Source organism: Perca flavescens, chromosome 7 (assembly GCF_004354835.1).
Source record: "Perca flavescens isolate YP-PL-M2 chromosome 7, PFLA_1.0, whole genome shotgun sequence".
Lineage (NCBI taxonomy): Eukaryota > Metazoa > Chordata > Actinopteri > Perciformes > Percidae > Perca > Perca flavescens.
In genome coordinates, this window is record NC_041337.1 from 10,627,586 (window position 1) to 10,643,648 (window position 16,063).

Below are 16,063 nucleotides of genomic sequence, written 5' to 3' on the forward strand. Positions count from 1 at the left end.
TGGTGTTAAGATGGTATTACATGTGATGGTAGTTGTGTTTGACATCATCTCCTGAAAAATTGCTCCGTAGTCTACACCACTACACTTCATTTTGATGCTTATGAATCAAGCACAATGGCAGCCAAAAGCAGCTAGTTGTAGTACATCTGTTGCTATCTTAATCCCCTATAATATGACGTCACTGGAGAGGGCGAGAGGGTATTGCAGCCTTGCAGGGTTTTTCTGAGAAAGATATTGGTGCTTCTGATCTCATTTTCTGACTTGCGTTGGTCTTTTTAGCTTTTTTTGTTTTTCTTGTTCAGGTAGTAGTATGGAGGAAATAGACCCCTTATAGTGTGTCTGTAGTACTCTTGACCTTGCTGTGGCAGCGTGGAGTTGCCGCTAATCTCTCCTTTAGTCCAGGAAGTAGGTCATGTGGGACATTTTGCCACATGCCACACAACCCACGCGCTGATAGAACAAGGCACAGGTCAAAACTCCCAGGAAAGATAAATTAGTTAATTAATATGTATATTAGTATACAATATGCATATTTATATTATGGTATAATTGCAGTTTTATTTACATCAAGCTTTCTCATTACTTAGCCCTGCAAGGGTGCATCTACAAGCAGCTGCTCAGGCACTGAATAGCCCAAATAAATGTAGTGCTTTTAGCCATTTCAGAATACGGATAAAGAAAATGGGATGGATAAAAGAGGATGGGCATATACACATTTAGATAAATCAGCAAATTAATGTTTGGTCAGGGAAGGTTGTAGACATTTTTCTGAAGACAATATTGTAATATACTACATAAGGCAGTCCAGCCTTTCTCTGCCAGTGGTGTAAAACTTTGGAAACAACTTCCCATCTCTGAGTGCCTTCTTTTAGTGAGTGTGACAACAAGGCAGGCTCAGCCCGCGGGTGTGTAATCCTCTGATCTGCTGGAGATGTCACAGTTCGATGCTGTTGTTCTCATGCCGATACCAACACACGCATACTAGCTTGATGCTGAGACGGCTTTGAAACCATCCCGTCTCCTTTACAGACCACTCGTATACCGGTGTATTTTGTCCTTTTGTTGTTTTCCACCGAGGAGGCAGCTGTGCTTGATGCTAAGGAGTTTTCATCATGGCTCATTGTGGCCCCCTTCAGGATCATATGTATGTTCCTTCTGTTTCTAGAGACTCTTTTGCTGTAGTTTGTTATTTTGTCGATAATTAATACCTTAAGTTACCTGAGATGAAGATTAATTAGCTACAGAGGCTCGTGAAGCATAGGTCAGGTCTTAGATAGTATAACGAGGCCTCAGTTTAGATTAAAATTTTTTTTTTAAATGTTAATGCTGTTTCTCTTCTGAAACTGTGGCTTAGCACCACTGTGCTATTTAGAGAATATGTCAGTTCCCGAATCCTTTTGATGAGACAATATTCTGTGATGTTGGAGCTGGCACTGATGCAAGAAATATCATTACAAAGTCTCGGCTCAGTCAGGAGGGCAGTGCATAAAAATGGAAATGAATGACAAAATTAAGTAATGCAGGCTACTGTATCAATAATCTCAAGCAGGGGGAATTGAATTAAAAGCAAATGTCTATCAGTGCCAAAGTGGAGGAGGGGCTGACTGTGGTCTAATGGCTCTGTGTGCTCAGACTGAAGCCGACAGGATGCTTACTGTGAAGCCTTTGAGGAGAAGGTAAATGTGTGGAGTACAATATATTGTATGTTCAGTCCAGTGAAACAAAGCAGTTTATATAACACAACTTTCTATTTCATGAGGAAACTACTAGGGCTGCACAATATACACTTGTTTTCTTAACGTCATCGTGATATCAACTATCATATTGCGATATCAACTGTCATATTGCGAAATCGACAATTGAAAGAAAATATCAGTAGAAAACTGCACTTTAAAATGTAACTGTCATTCTTTTTTTTAGTGGTGCCTTTTATATTCAATTCAATGTTCAATAAAAGAATGTTGGAAATGATTTCCTTTTATTTTTTTTCAACAAGCCGTTTGTTGTATTTTAGCAGAATACTGAAAGCAGCAGAACTGAGTACACTTTAAAATTTGTTTATTTATCAAAATGAATATCGTTTTCGCAATATTCAGTAATGTCATCGCGTAGTTTCCTCATAGCGTGCGGCCCTAGAAACTACCCTTTTTTGTTTCTTCATTCATAGCGTTTTTTCTGTGTGCAAAACCTTACGTTACCCTCCTGAACTTTCCCATCCATTTTTATATAATAGCTCTAAGCATTTGTGAATGTGCTCTTGCATGATTCAGAGCCAATGTCAGAGTTTGAAGTGTCTCTGTCTCCTCCATAAAAGACTTTTCTAATTGTCTTCTCTGAGTGACTTAGAAATAAGAAACATCATCATTTAGTTATTCTAATATGCTCGCTCCAGTCAGGCAGACCGTCGGTGGCCTTTTCAACTGTTGGATTCTTTGTTAGCTATTTGTGTGCAATGATCTTGACAGACAGCTCTGTCTGGGTGTTGATACCGAGTTCTGCGTAATTACCTCTTCAATCCCTATCTCACCCCTCTCCCAGGGGATCAGTGTGCGGCGCCTACAGGGACAGGCAGGGAAGAAGAAGATGTCAATAATCCATTCTGTCCCCCCGCTGACATGTCATATATATTTCCTAGGAGGGTGCATGGATAATGAATCCCTGCCTCACACCACATCAGCTAGAGATACACTGTGTGTCCTGAGGGGAGGAGAAGAATTACACACATGTCAGATGTCATCAGACTTGCTATTAGATCTTTAATTAGACACAGAGACTTCTAATTTACTTTCATATTTTGTTTTTTTGGGTGGTGCAAACACAACCCCATTGCAACATGGCACAAAGTGGATTGAATACATTACACAGTATCAGTAGGTGGAGTTGGGGCGAGCTATTATAATGGCCAATCCCATTTCTAATCCCATTTCAAAACACCAGACAGTTTCCTAATGAGCCGGGAAGTGAGGGTCAAACCTCTTTGGAGAAAACCTTCTCTTCTCTGGGAAGCACAGAGCACAAGGCACAGCATAGGAAAAAAACTCAACAAGAGCTGAAATGATTAGTAGATCAACCGAAAATTAGTCAGCAGCAACAATTTTGATTATCAATGGTGTCTGTCTTTTTTCTTTAAGCAAAAATGCAATCAGCGTTTCCAGCTTTCAGCTGATTTCCGGACATTTTATAGATAAAATAATGACTCCATTTCTCAAGAAAATAATTGACGGATTAATCAATAACGAAAATAAAAGTTAGTTTTGTGATTTTTAATAAATCTGTGTCTGGTCTTTTCCATCTAAAGCGAAAAAAATGAAATGAAAATTGCTTTTTTGCATTGGTTTTTCTGATCAAAGCATAACTGTTAGCACAAAATCAGAGGGCAGTGCCTCATCCTCTGTGGCTGATGGGAACTCATACTGTACAGTAAACACACTGTGCTAAAGAAAGAAGAGGTCAGGCTGATGGAGGTGCCTCGTGCTCTCTAATGTCTCTGTGTCTACATGTGTGAATTGTCTGTGGTGTGTGTGAGTGTTCATTGTGGTTTTATTTTGGTGTTTGTGTGTGTGTGTGTGTGTGTGTGTCTCTGCGTTCATGCTTTGTGCAGTCCTGCCTGTGTCATTGTGGCTGTGGGAGCTGCTCCCAGGACAGCTGTGCATTAATCATGGGTTTTATAGGGTAGCTGGGTGTGATGCCCTCCTGCCGGCCCCGCGCTGACATCACATGTGGTCCTCCAGGAGAAGGACGGAGATTTGTCCTTAGTTTGGGCTTGATGTAATTTTGTCTTGGGAAATGAATTACTTGTCTCAAGGTCAGAATTGACGCCTTGTAGTTCAATTTGCAAATTAAAAGGATTCCATCAGATTAAATTTAATAGTATTAACATGTGATATATTTCACACTACATGGCTGCACATGTATTTAATGGTTAGGACATCTTGGTAAAAACACGGCAAACATTGAAACTAGGGCTGCATGATTTGAGAAAAATATGCAATAACATTGTTGAATGTCGCGATAACGATATTACTTCTGATAAATTAACAGATATTAAAGTACTCAGTTCTGCTGCTTTCAGTATTCTGCTGAAATCCAACGAATTGCATGTTGAATTTTGAGCAAAAGGAAATCATTTCCAACATTCTTTTATTATATATGAACATTGAATTAAATATAAAAGGTACCACCAAAAAGAATGACATTTTAAAGTGCAGTTTTCTTTTTTTTTAACTCTATTGCCCACATTAAACATTGCCGGCAATTTTAGCAATACAATACCAACACAAACCCACACACACCCACAAACACTCTCTCAAGGAGAGGTTAAAGCAACAAAACAAGAAAAAAAAGAAAAGAAAAAGGGGTCACCTTGTGGTTGAGCTTCATTCAACACATATATTGACTAGAAGCAGGGCAAATAAACCATTGCATATCACAGTATGTTTAAGTTATTCTAAATCAAGGCCTAGAATGACAGGAGTCCATCTTCTTACGAACAAAGGTACTTTCAACTGTAAAATAGCAGTCATATTTTCCATTGTACGGACCTGTTTGATTTTTTTTTTTTTTTATCAATTGAGCTATTGTAGGGGGGTTAGGCTTAATCCAATTAATAGTGATCATTTTTCTTGCAATCATTAACAAAATATGTAACATGTAGCGGTTTTTCCTTAGAAAGCAAGTTTTCAGGTGTTTTATCCAGTAAAAAAATTAAAGGGTCCAGAGGGAAATCCATCCTGAAAATGTTGTCCACTTCCTCTTTAATGTCTTTCCAGTATGTCTGTGTCACGGAGCAGTCCCAGAATATGTGGGTATGGTCCCCCACCATGCCACAGTTTCTCCAGCAAATGTTGGGGGGCATTGTTTTAAACATTGATACCTTAAGAGGGGTAAAGTGCAGTTTTCTACTGATATTTTCTTTCAACTAACACAAGAAAAGTGTGTTTTGCAATGTGTTTATTGCGCAAATTGATAAAAGAACCATATATTGTTCAACCCTAAATGAGACTCTTCTTTAATGATGTTTTCTCTGCCGTGGTTTGGACTTGCTGCTCTCTTCCAGGCCAAGGTCAATGTGAATCAATTATGATGACAGACCATTGATCATCTGATTGCTCCATCTTTACAGTGGTGATAGAAAGACTTTAAGACTTTCACAGCGCCTCATTAATGTTTAATTCTGTTCTTATTGGTCCAGTCATAGTAAAGAGGCCCTGGTAAATGCCTACCGTCATCATCGGGAACTCCATACAAAAGGGCAAATTTTGGCTTGTGGGTGGATGCTGTGGGTGGATGCTGTGTTCACCTGCGAATGACTTTACTTTAAAAGCGAAATGCTGTAGTTAAAGAGATCACTTGTTCATTGTTATTAACTTATATTATTATATTATTGTTAATATGTTAACTCCTTTTAAGATTGTGTATAACTTTACATACAACCAGAATAGATCCACAACCTTTCACTTCACTATTTCTATGTAATTTGTCAAACTGTAATGCTTGGACTATTTATAATTTGCTGAGTTGTTGTTTATTTAAACACTAAACTAAGATTCATGACCCACGATGAGAGGAAGAAACTGTGATTAATTGACATGTCATCCACGTTAGAGCTGGCAGTATTTCTATCCTCGTCGTGGCTCTGATGTACGATATAATACTGTATATCATATTTCCTGTTGTCTCCCTCTCCCAGGTACAACCAGACAGCCCAGAGATGGGGAAATCTCAGGCGTAAACTACAACTTTGTCTCCATTGAGGAGTTCTTCTCCTTGGAGGAGTCGGGAGCGCTGCTTGAGAGCGGAAAGTTCAAAGGTACTCAATAATTAACACGTTATATCTTGTTTGTTTCATGTGAAACGAAACCAAAGTGTAAAAACGACAAGTTTTAGGTCTACAGGTGCCGGGCTATTTTTTTGCCAGGTGCAGTGGCTTCTTGGAGTCTCTGCTGGTTGCCTGGCAACCTGAGGGTGATTAAAAAAGATAGGACATGTTAATTAATGAGCTTTCGAGGTGCTGTTATGCAGATTTAGTTGCATTTTGACAGAGCCAGTCTAGTTAGTTGTAAATAAAGAACTTGTATTGACAGGTTTTTGTTGCGATTAATGCGGTTAACTGAGTTCATATTAGGACAGTCAGTTGCCATCTCTTTATGCATATTAATGCCATAAGGTGTTGCTCAGCTCAAATCTACCCCGCAGACTCCTCCCCCCTCTGTAAGGGTCAGAGTGCTGCCTCTGATTAAAAAGCCTCCATACATTAGCATCCATAATTTATAGGAGTTTAATGGGAGCAATAAATGTCATCCTCACTGTCCTTCCATGCAACATTGACAGACACATCGCTACAGCAAAGGCAATCAGGAGTATCAGCAGCATTTTAGCCTGCAGAAACCGCAGTAAATGGCAACGGCCGAGACCTTGTTGTGGAGTTCAGTAATCTAATGTTTCCCCCAACCTATTTGGATCTCCATGAGCCAAATGGAGGGGTGGAGGTCATTTCATTTCTTCTTCAGCAGCTGGAGCAGATGGGTAGAACTGTGAATATAGAATACAGTAGATGATCTCACAGGAGACATAATGCACCATACATACAGGCATGTAGTATGTGCTGTTTGTGTGCATAATGAATTTAAAATATTTCAGATTGGAACTCAGTAACATGTTAATGCAGACTGAGTGCTGAACTGACCACCTTTAGATTTATGTCAGCAGATTTTATTTACATTTATTACATTTTATTTTTTTTTCTCGGTTTGACATGTTCAATGCAATTCCATTTCTCAGGACGAGCCTTTCCCCTGTCCTTCTCTGTCTCAGGGAATTACTACGGCACACCTCGGCCCGTTCACATCAGCGCAGAGAGCCCCCCCATCACCTACCAGGAACACCGCAACCTGCTCAGAAACTTCCGCACACGCAGCAAATCGCTCAGCAACCTCGAGAAGCCTGCAGAGGACGGCGAGAACAGCGAGGAAGACTCGGGCCTGTCAGGCAAGTATTGCTAAACCTGGTCTATGTGACAGCATGTGTGGGCAAGGTTATACATAGTCATCATACACAGGCTTCTTTGAAAAAAAAATAGTTTTTCAGACATATATACAGCAGAAAACGTATCTCTTAAACCCTGCACAGCAGTCTGCAGCTAAATACTGCATTGTCCCTCTATCTATAGCTCCAGTCTCTGATACCCAAATGAATCAATCATTAGCACAATTAGTATGCTCTAAACTCTCAGTGGGGCTGTGGCCTCATCGATTGCTGGATCACTTCCAAAGGAAGGTCAGGCTGCCTTAGGTGGAGCAGGCGAGGAGGTAAGCAGACAAGCAAGTGTGCACACAGGGAGGTGACAAAGAAGCAGAACATGTTTGAATTAACTTATTAGGCTCACCTGACACTGGAATAGCCAACACATGGCTGTTATAGATTTTTTTTCCTCTCATGAGGCAAAAGCATTTTCTGTGATGGATGACTCACTGTACCAGACATATTATCTTGGAAGGCTTATTAATCACTAGTGGTGGAGGAAGTATCCAGGTCCTTTATTTAAATAAAAGTACCGATGCCACAATGTAAAAATATCCTCATTCAAAATCCTACTTTAGTAAAAGTACAAATATTATCTGCAAAATACACTTAAAGTATCAAAAGTAAAAGTACTTGTAGAAAAAGGTAGTTTAGTCCAGTGGTTCCCAACCTGGGGGTCAAGGCCATTCCAAAGAGGGTGTGAGGTAGACTGGGTAAACCCAGTCCAATCTGCCGGCGATTTGGCAGATTGACAATTTTCTATCCTGCTTCCGTTAAAAATCTGTGGGAACCAAACTGGCTTATCCACCTGGCACGCTATTGGCGGGTTTAACACGATGACGCTTTTTGTTTACATTCAACATGGCGGCCACCGAAGCGCAGCAACCCGTTGATGCCGCTGTCACCGCTACGTCACCCGGATCGTTGGTCTGATTGGTTGAAGGACTATCCAATTGCGTACAGAGTCATTTGAACTATGCCCGTTGATCACGCCTCTTGTGCAGTAGAAAATACAGAGCAGACTCCCCAGACTAATGTTCAATCTTAAAAGATTGAGATTGGTCTGGTGATAGCCAGACTAGGTGTGAGGGGTCGTGAGATGATTCATGGGATTAGAAAAGAAGAAAAACCAAAGTTCTGCTTTAAACATTGGTTTTCACTTTGTGGGCATTTCTCTAATCTTTGCCTTTTTGTGAAATATTAATTCATTTGATCTCTTTGGGCCTTGAACATTTATTTAAAGAAAGCTTCTGAGAAATTTACAGGGGTCTCTTTGATGGTACTACTAAAAATGCATCTGAAATGTGACAAGGGGCCCCAACTAAACACTGTATTTTTTAATAAGGTATCACAATCAAAAAGGGTAAAAGGTTACGGTATGTTGTTTTTGTGTAATATTTCCAAAGTGTGCAGAAACTATAGCAGTCAAATAAATGTAGTGGAGAAAAAAGTACAACAACATTGCATAAATAGGAAAAATAGGAATGCAGGATAGAGTTTGAGAGATCCATCCAAAACACTGACCTCTGCTGAGTCATCTTCTGAAGTGATACTGTGTGGGTGGATGAGTTTACAGCGGGACTCAGGACACCCCATGTCATGTCCTACGCCTCTCAGATCCATGCTGGAGCGCACAGCTGAAGGACAGCTACAAGGACAGCTAGGCAGCAAAAAAAAACATGTTTGTTTTCCTTCTCTGCTGGTAATATGGCATGCATGGTCACACACTCTGCCTCCTTAGAGAGAGGACAAAGCCGGCTGAGATGCTGACCTCAGGTCTTTTTTTGCCTGACATGGAATTGCCCGCGTCAGGTCGTTATAGATTGCAGAAGAAACTTTTTCACCTCTTGCATCTGTTAAATAATATATTACTCAGTCCTTCCAGAAAAATGCGGAGTTTTTTTGTGATTGTTGCGGGCAAAAATTTTTGATTATGTGGCACATTTTCTTAAAAAATGCGATGGAATATGCGGGATTTTTATGCAATGAAATTGCAGGAACTTGCAAAAATTGCGGGAACTTGCAAAAACTGTGGGTTTCATCATGGCATCATCGTGGGGGTTTGCAGCGTTTCTATGATGTTCACGTCACGTAATTACGTCACTTCATACCGTTCCCATGGCAACAGGGGAAAATAGCTGCTCTTGTGTGAAGTAAACGTAACATTTTGTGACTTTTTTGCAACGAAAATGTGGGGATTATGAAATCATGCAAGCCCCGCATATTTTGCGCGGAAATCAGCTATTTATGCGGTGAAAATGCGGCGTATTTGAAAAAATGCGGCCCCTGCATTTATATGTGGACTTTGGCTGATTATGCATTGAATTATGTGATCGCATAATCACGTTTTTCTGGAGGGACTGATTACTGTTCAATTTAGATTTTTTTTAACACTCTTTGTTGTTACTATAATTACAGGAGGCTCTGCAGGTGTCAACAGCAGCGTCCCTCCTAGCCATCGGTCCCCCGGGCGGCCCCGGGCTTCCAGCAGCGGGGATGGTCGTGCCATAGAGAACGGGATCATCGGCAGCAGAAGTGGTGCCAGGGTGAGAGGTGTGATGCCTGATCACTGGGAGCAGGCCTTCAGTGACCCCGGCGAGTCTCACTACATAGAGTGAGTATCTGCCTGCTCTTCACAACCAACAGTTAAAACTAGGCTAGGCAGTTTTCTGGAAAAAAAACCCCCGCCAGAATTTGAAATTACAGCCCTCCTCTTCCAGCTCCCCCCTCTCTGTCCTAACCCCCTCCCACCAGACGAGCCCGGCATAAATACGTCCAATCGTAGTTGTGATCCTAAAGCAGTTATATAGCCGCAATTCTATGACAATTATCGTCTTGTTTTCTTTGCAAACTTGTGGGCCTGAAAAGCCCTTTGAGATGACATACTGTGATTCGAGCTAGCTACATAAACATGAACTTCAATTAGCCGCCTTTGACTATGTTTAGCAGAAGGCTAAACTATTAGCCACTTTTTCTCTTGCGATATTGAAACGTTTTATCGCGTTTATTGACTCTCTTTTAAAGCAACATTAGAGAACTTTTCCCGCTTCGGTCCCCCTACAGGTTGGAAGCGGAATTGTCCATTACATTATGTAGTTCGATTGAGACATACGACAGCAGTAATGGACAGTTCCACTTCCAACCTGTAGGGGGACCGAAGCGGGAAAATTCTCTAGTGTTGCTTTAAACTCTCTTTTATGCAGTTGCTGCCAATGCTGGAATAGCAATAGCTTTTTTTCTTCAGGATTTTCTACCATTGCGTTAGGCTTTCACCATTTGAAGGGACGTCACCCACATCTGCATTTGTAGAACAGCCAATAAAGATTGCGCTCTCTCTAAAAGGACCTGTGATTGGCCAAAGTCTCCTGTCACAGGCTAGATTTTCTCAAGCCTGCAAACAGGGCCAAGAGTAAATGCAGAGCTTTAGTTTTCTCTCAGACCACTTGAATTACAATATTCTAAAACTTTATTATATATAATGGAATATTTGCCCAATGACGCAAAGAAAAACACAGCCTACCCCAGCTTTTAAAGGATAGTTTAGCATTATGTGGAATACACTCATCAAGCATATTCGCTTTGCTGCAGAGAGTTTTATGAAAAATTAGTTTTACTAAATATGAAGCTGAAGCTAGAAGATGGTTAGCTTAGCTTAGCATAAAGACTGGAAATGGGGAAACAGCTAGTCTGGCTCTGTCTGAAGGTACAACCTACCAGCACCTCTAAACCTCACTGATTTATCATTGTTTAATACATACAAAAACTAAAGTGTAAAAAAAAACAAGTTGTGGTGTTGCAGTTACTGTTTCCGGCCAAGTCCGGTATTTGTTTGCACACAGACTTGTGATTCCCCTGACTCAACCTTAACCTGTGCTCAAATGTATCCCCTTAACATTAACAAGCCGTATTCTCTGATGCTTAACCTCAACCCGATCTCACCGTAACGCCACCAGTTAACTCCTAACCATAACCTAAACTAAGCACTGACCCCACTGATTGTTGTTTTTGCACTTCAGTTTATGTATTGATTATAAAACAAGATATATCATGTTATTCAGTGAGCTTTAGAGGTACTGGTAGGCAGATTCTTTGTAACCTTGTAGCTTAGTCCACTGTTTCAAGTGTTAATGCAAAGTTGAACTAACTGTCTTTTCATATTTAACAATAGCTGTGACAGAAATGAGAGTGGTATCCACCCTCTGCAAATCATCTAACTCTCTGCAAAAAAAGTGAATATTCGTATTTCCCAAAATGTTAAACTATCGCTTTAAACATGCTGTGAATACAGCAAAGGTGCTATGCAAAGTATATCAATGGCAGGCATCTCTGTTCTTACTGTATTCAATTCCAAAACGGTCATATTATATCAAATACTATTATTTTTCTTTTGCTTTGTCTCTCCAAGTTGCAACCCAAAGAGGACCAACTGGCAGAGTCCTCGAGCCTCAAGCAGAGAGACTGTCTACAAAAATGAATGTGAGCCTCTTTCTTTCTTTCCCATCTCTCTCTCTCTCTCTCTCTCTCTCTCTCTCTCTCTCTCTCTCTCTCTCTCTCTCTCTCTCTCTCTGGATGTAATTACTGCAACATTTGTGCCACATTTAACTGTTGAACAGCCTTAATGAAGCTACATATTTGTATACAACGGAAGTAACAGACTGAGCCAGTTTGCGCCAGTCAAATGAGATGGAATGAGCTTTTTAGATGAACGGAGACGTGTAAGTGATTAAGGCCTAAAGCTCGGAGCTGCTGGCAACGAGCCAGACTTTCTGCTGTGGCTGGCAGGGTCGACACGTGGATGGCATGTGACTGGCAACTTAATTTCATAATTTGGTCACATGTTTTGCTGTTGAAAAAACAAGGATATAATCTACTTTTTGATGTCTGTCTGACACGGCTGATTGCAAACTGTAAGGGACCCATCTGTTATAGTATAGTCCTATGATTCCAGCTTGTCCTAGTAAAGTGCAGTACACATCTCCCACCAGCAGACAGTGGTATAATCTCCTTTATGGTTATTATTACTGTAAAATCTGATACATGGAATCCAAACTAACACTGTCATAACCGTCATAATGTACACTTCACAAACAAAGCGCTAAAATAATACGGGAAAATGGGTGGAAAACTCAAATCTGAAGTAACTTTTTCGTGGCAAAGTGAGAGTAAACAGTAAATAAAAAGACCCAGATTGCAGTGCTGTGTTGCGTCAGTCTAATGGATTACGTGTCTGATTTTAAGGAGGTAGTCTGTAATGGATTCTGCTTTTAATGCAGTCTTTTCACCAAACACTTTGGTTCGTGTGCGTGTCTATTTATTTAAGTATTTTTTTATTAAAAGCCATCTGGCGATTCTTTTGCAGACTCTCTCTCTCTTTTCCCTCACTCCTAAAACCGGTCAGTTGAACCATTTAATCATATAAACATACAGGACTGAAATTGTTATAACTCCTCTCTTCATCTGATATCCCTCTGGTGGTATTTTGGTTTTCATCCTTGCTGCCTTGAAGACTTTTACAACTTTTCCTTAGAGGTAAGCATCATCATTGTCTCATCCTCTCTCTCTGTCTTTCTGTCACTGTATATTTTCGGTGACTACAAGGGTTCACGGACCAGCCTGGGGAGCTCAGGGGTTTCCCCGTGCACACCCACTTGACCAAGGGCTCCAGGGGGTTTGGTTTCAATATTGTCGGGGGCAGCAGGCCAAGAGAGTTCCTCCAGGTCTACAGTGTGACTGCAAGTGGTCCCTCAGCACTCAAGACAGGTAAACATACAATAAACCAGGGACGATTACTGCATGAGAAAGCGATCTTGATTGTAAAAATGATGTTTGATATGATGTTGACTAGAGAAAGGAGGGGACACATTCTCAGACACAAATACGTACTTGTATATATTAGTAATAGTACCAGACATATCTGCAGACTGAGAGCTGTAACTATAGTTGCTGAAATCTTGCGAAAAAAAAATATTTTAGTCAGCGATGTGTTTTACCATCTCTCTAGTTTTCTGTCTCCACTCTTTGGGATTATACCTCTGGAATTATCTGATCTCCCACAGCAAGTGTATATCACAATCAGTCCATAATCCTCAGGGCTAGCACACCATAATCAAGCTATTCTAACACATCCGTATGGAACGGTACGCATCCACTTTACACACACACACACACACACACACACACACACACACACACACACACACACACACACACACACACACACACACACACACACACACACACACACACACACACACACACACACACACACACATATACAAATGTCCATACAGGCAGATATTACCATTCTAGGAAGCAACAGCACAGGCTGTCTCAGCAGGGGCTGATCTAGTTCATATCTGTTAATAGGTTTAGAGGAATTAGTTGGTTGGATTAGTCCACACCCACGCAAAACACACAGCCAATGTTTCATTCACTAACTACACTTATCTGCACGCTCAAGCCTAATGAAAATGGTCAAAAAAGATGAAGCAGTAACACATATTGTCAAATGTACAAAGGTGTGTAATTTTGCTGCAGATAATTCAAAATGCTCAGTATTATAACAATATCTCTATGTGTTTTCTTTTGTGCTTCATTAGCGGACATCCTGGTGTACATCAATGACTTTTGTGTGTTGGGGGTGTCTCACAAAGAGGTGGTGGAGATGCTCAAGTCTGTGCCTGTGGGCCACACTGTGGATGTAGAGGTTAGAAGAGGGTATCCCATGCTCTACAACCCTGACGGTTGTCCCAAGCAGCCTCCGCCAAGGCTACTCGACACCGGGGAACCCATCCTACCACCCACCACCACCCAGCCTCAGCCTCTGCACCAACTACCTCGTCTCCCGACACCCACTCCCAACACCCAGCACTTTGACTATAACGGGCTCCACAGTGACGGGAGGTACATGGAACCGGGGGCGACTCTAGACGCTAATGGAAATGCTATGTCTTTTGCTACCAGACAGCCGGCCTCATACAGACGCTCCAGCATGAGCAACGCTGCCTCTCCCCCGCCTGTGCGTCCTCCTCGTTCACTGAGAAGTTTAGCCCGGCTGCAGTCGTTCGACCCAACGCTCGCCAGCCAGAGTGACAGTGAAGTTGTTTCTGCCATTGGTTCCCACAGGTAACAGATACACACACACACACACACACACACACACACACACACACACACACACACACACACACACACACACACATGACACAAAGGAAGTTCCTGCAGAGATTGTACTTTAGAGGTGAATTTGTAATGCCCTTTTTAAAGTGATGAATTAAAACGATTAGCAGTTTGATTGCAGTGATTTGAAAGTAGTATTGAATAGTTTGAAAGTTTGCCTGTAATTTCAAATTCAGTTTAATAAGGTAAGACTGGGCTGAAGGAAATGAGAATCAATGAGAAATAAGATTTTATCCAATAATAATTGAGGGTTTTTTGTGTGGCAGAATTTTTTTAGTTACCTTTTCAATAATGAGAGGAAATGCATTTTGTATATATAGTATGTAACTGTATACTGTACAGGCCTCAGTGACAGGTGATAGCAACAATACCATACATTTATCATTGATTCATCGTTTTCAAGCAAAAATGCCAAAATGTTAGTTCCAGCTTCTCAAATGTGTGGATGTGTGTTGCATTTTTTTTAGTCAATGTCAAAATAAAAATAGTCAATGAAATATCTTTTGGTTTTGGTTGGACAAACAAGCTATTTGAAGACGTCACATTGGCCTCTAGAAAATTGTGATATGCATTTTTTAATTGTTTTGACATTTTTTAGACTAAAATGGATCAAGAAAGTAATTGGCTGATTAAAATAAACATCCTTAGTTGCAGTTTCTGCATTTCTGCACATGAATGCGTGTCAAAGCAAAGACGTACTGTATTTACTTTGGATTTTGACTCCTCACATTCTTTTTCATCAGGGCATCAATTATCCGTAATCACAACAATAACTCCCTCTCAACACCCCCTCATCCTTATCGTCACGGCACATCCAAGTCGTCTGAGAGTGACCTGTCCACCTGCACTCTGACGGGGTCACGGCTGCCTCTGCCTCAGTCACCGAGGAGGCCCTCGTCCTCCCCCGGCGGCCCCCACAGCGCTCACTCCCGCCTCTTCAGACCGCAGACCTCACATCTCAGACCTCCTCCCACCCCTGACAGCCCACACCATTACCGTGGCTTTAACGGTTTCCATGGCAACACCAGCCCCACTGCAAGTCGCAGCAGTGTGTCCTCTCCTGGGGCAATGAGTGTGGGCAGTGCAGTTGGCAGTTTGAGCGGAGGGGAGCTGGTGCCGGTGGCCTTGGGCAGGATCGAAGGAGACCGAGGACTCGGCTTCAGCGTGACGGCTGGCGGTCCGGGAGGCAGGATGACTATAGTGAAAAGAGTCTGGGACAGGAAGCAGTGCAACTCCCTGCAGCCAGGGGATGCTATTGTCAAAATCAACGGAGCAGATGTCCAGAGTCTTAGTTTTACACAGGTATTAGAGGACCAAATGAGAGAAAAGTCATGAAGAAGTAATGTGAACTAAGCACAATTCATAGTTGATGGGTAGAAACAGTGATTCCTGACCTTTTTTGCTTAATATGAATAAATTTCTGCTTGCCTCCCCTTGCCATGGGATGCATGAGTTTCTCTTCTCCGGTGGCCTAAAGAGATCAAACTATACAGAATTTCACAAAAAAATGTAAATGAGAGAAAAGTCTGAAAAATAATCAAAATTTTGAGTAAAATCATTAATTTATTTCCTATATTTGGTGTGGCAGTAGCTCAGTCCATAAGGGAGTTGTGTTGGGAACCAGAGGGTCACAGGTTCAAGCCCCTGTATGGACCAAAGTGGGAACTGTGGACTGGTAGCTGCTGCAAGTTCACCTCCTGGGCACTGCCAAGGTGCTCTTGAGCAAGGCACCAAACTCCCCAACTGCTTGGGGTGCCTGTCAAGTACTTGCAGCCCCCTCCCTCTGACATCTCTCCATTTGTACATTTATAGGACCTGAGCATGTGTGTATTTCAGACCTGTGTGTAGTGTGTTCTAGCAACAT

At 41.5% G+C, this 16,063-nt stretch overlaps 1 protein-coding gene across 1 annotated transcript in view; it reads left to right on the forward strand.

Moving 5' to 3' along the window:
* magixb (MAGI family member, X-linked b) overlaps window positions 1–16,063 on the forward strand; it is a 44,417-nt gene that overhangs the window by 15,027 nt on the left and 13,327 nt on the right. Inside the window, exons 5-11 of the mRNA XM_028582087.1 lie at window positions 5,690–5,809; window positions 6,814–6,987; window positions 9,439–9,634; window positions 11,426–11,496; window positions 12,619–12,780; window positions 13,620–14,145; window positions 14,943–15,501. Of these exons, the coding sequence (XP_028437888.1) occupies window positions 5,690–5,809; window positions 6,814–6,987; window positions 9,439–9,634; window positions 11,426–11,496; window positions 12,619–12,780; window positions 13,620–14,145; window positions 14,943–15,501 (1,808 nt within the window). The remainder of the gene's footprint in view (window positions 1–5,689; window positions 5,810–6,813; window positions 6,988–9,438; window positions 9,635–11,425; window positions 11,497–12,618; window positions 12,781–13,619; window positions 14,146–14,942; window positions 15,502–16,063) is intronic.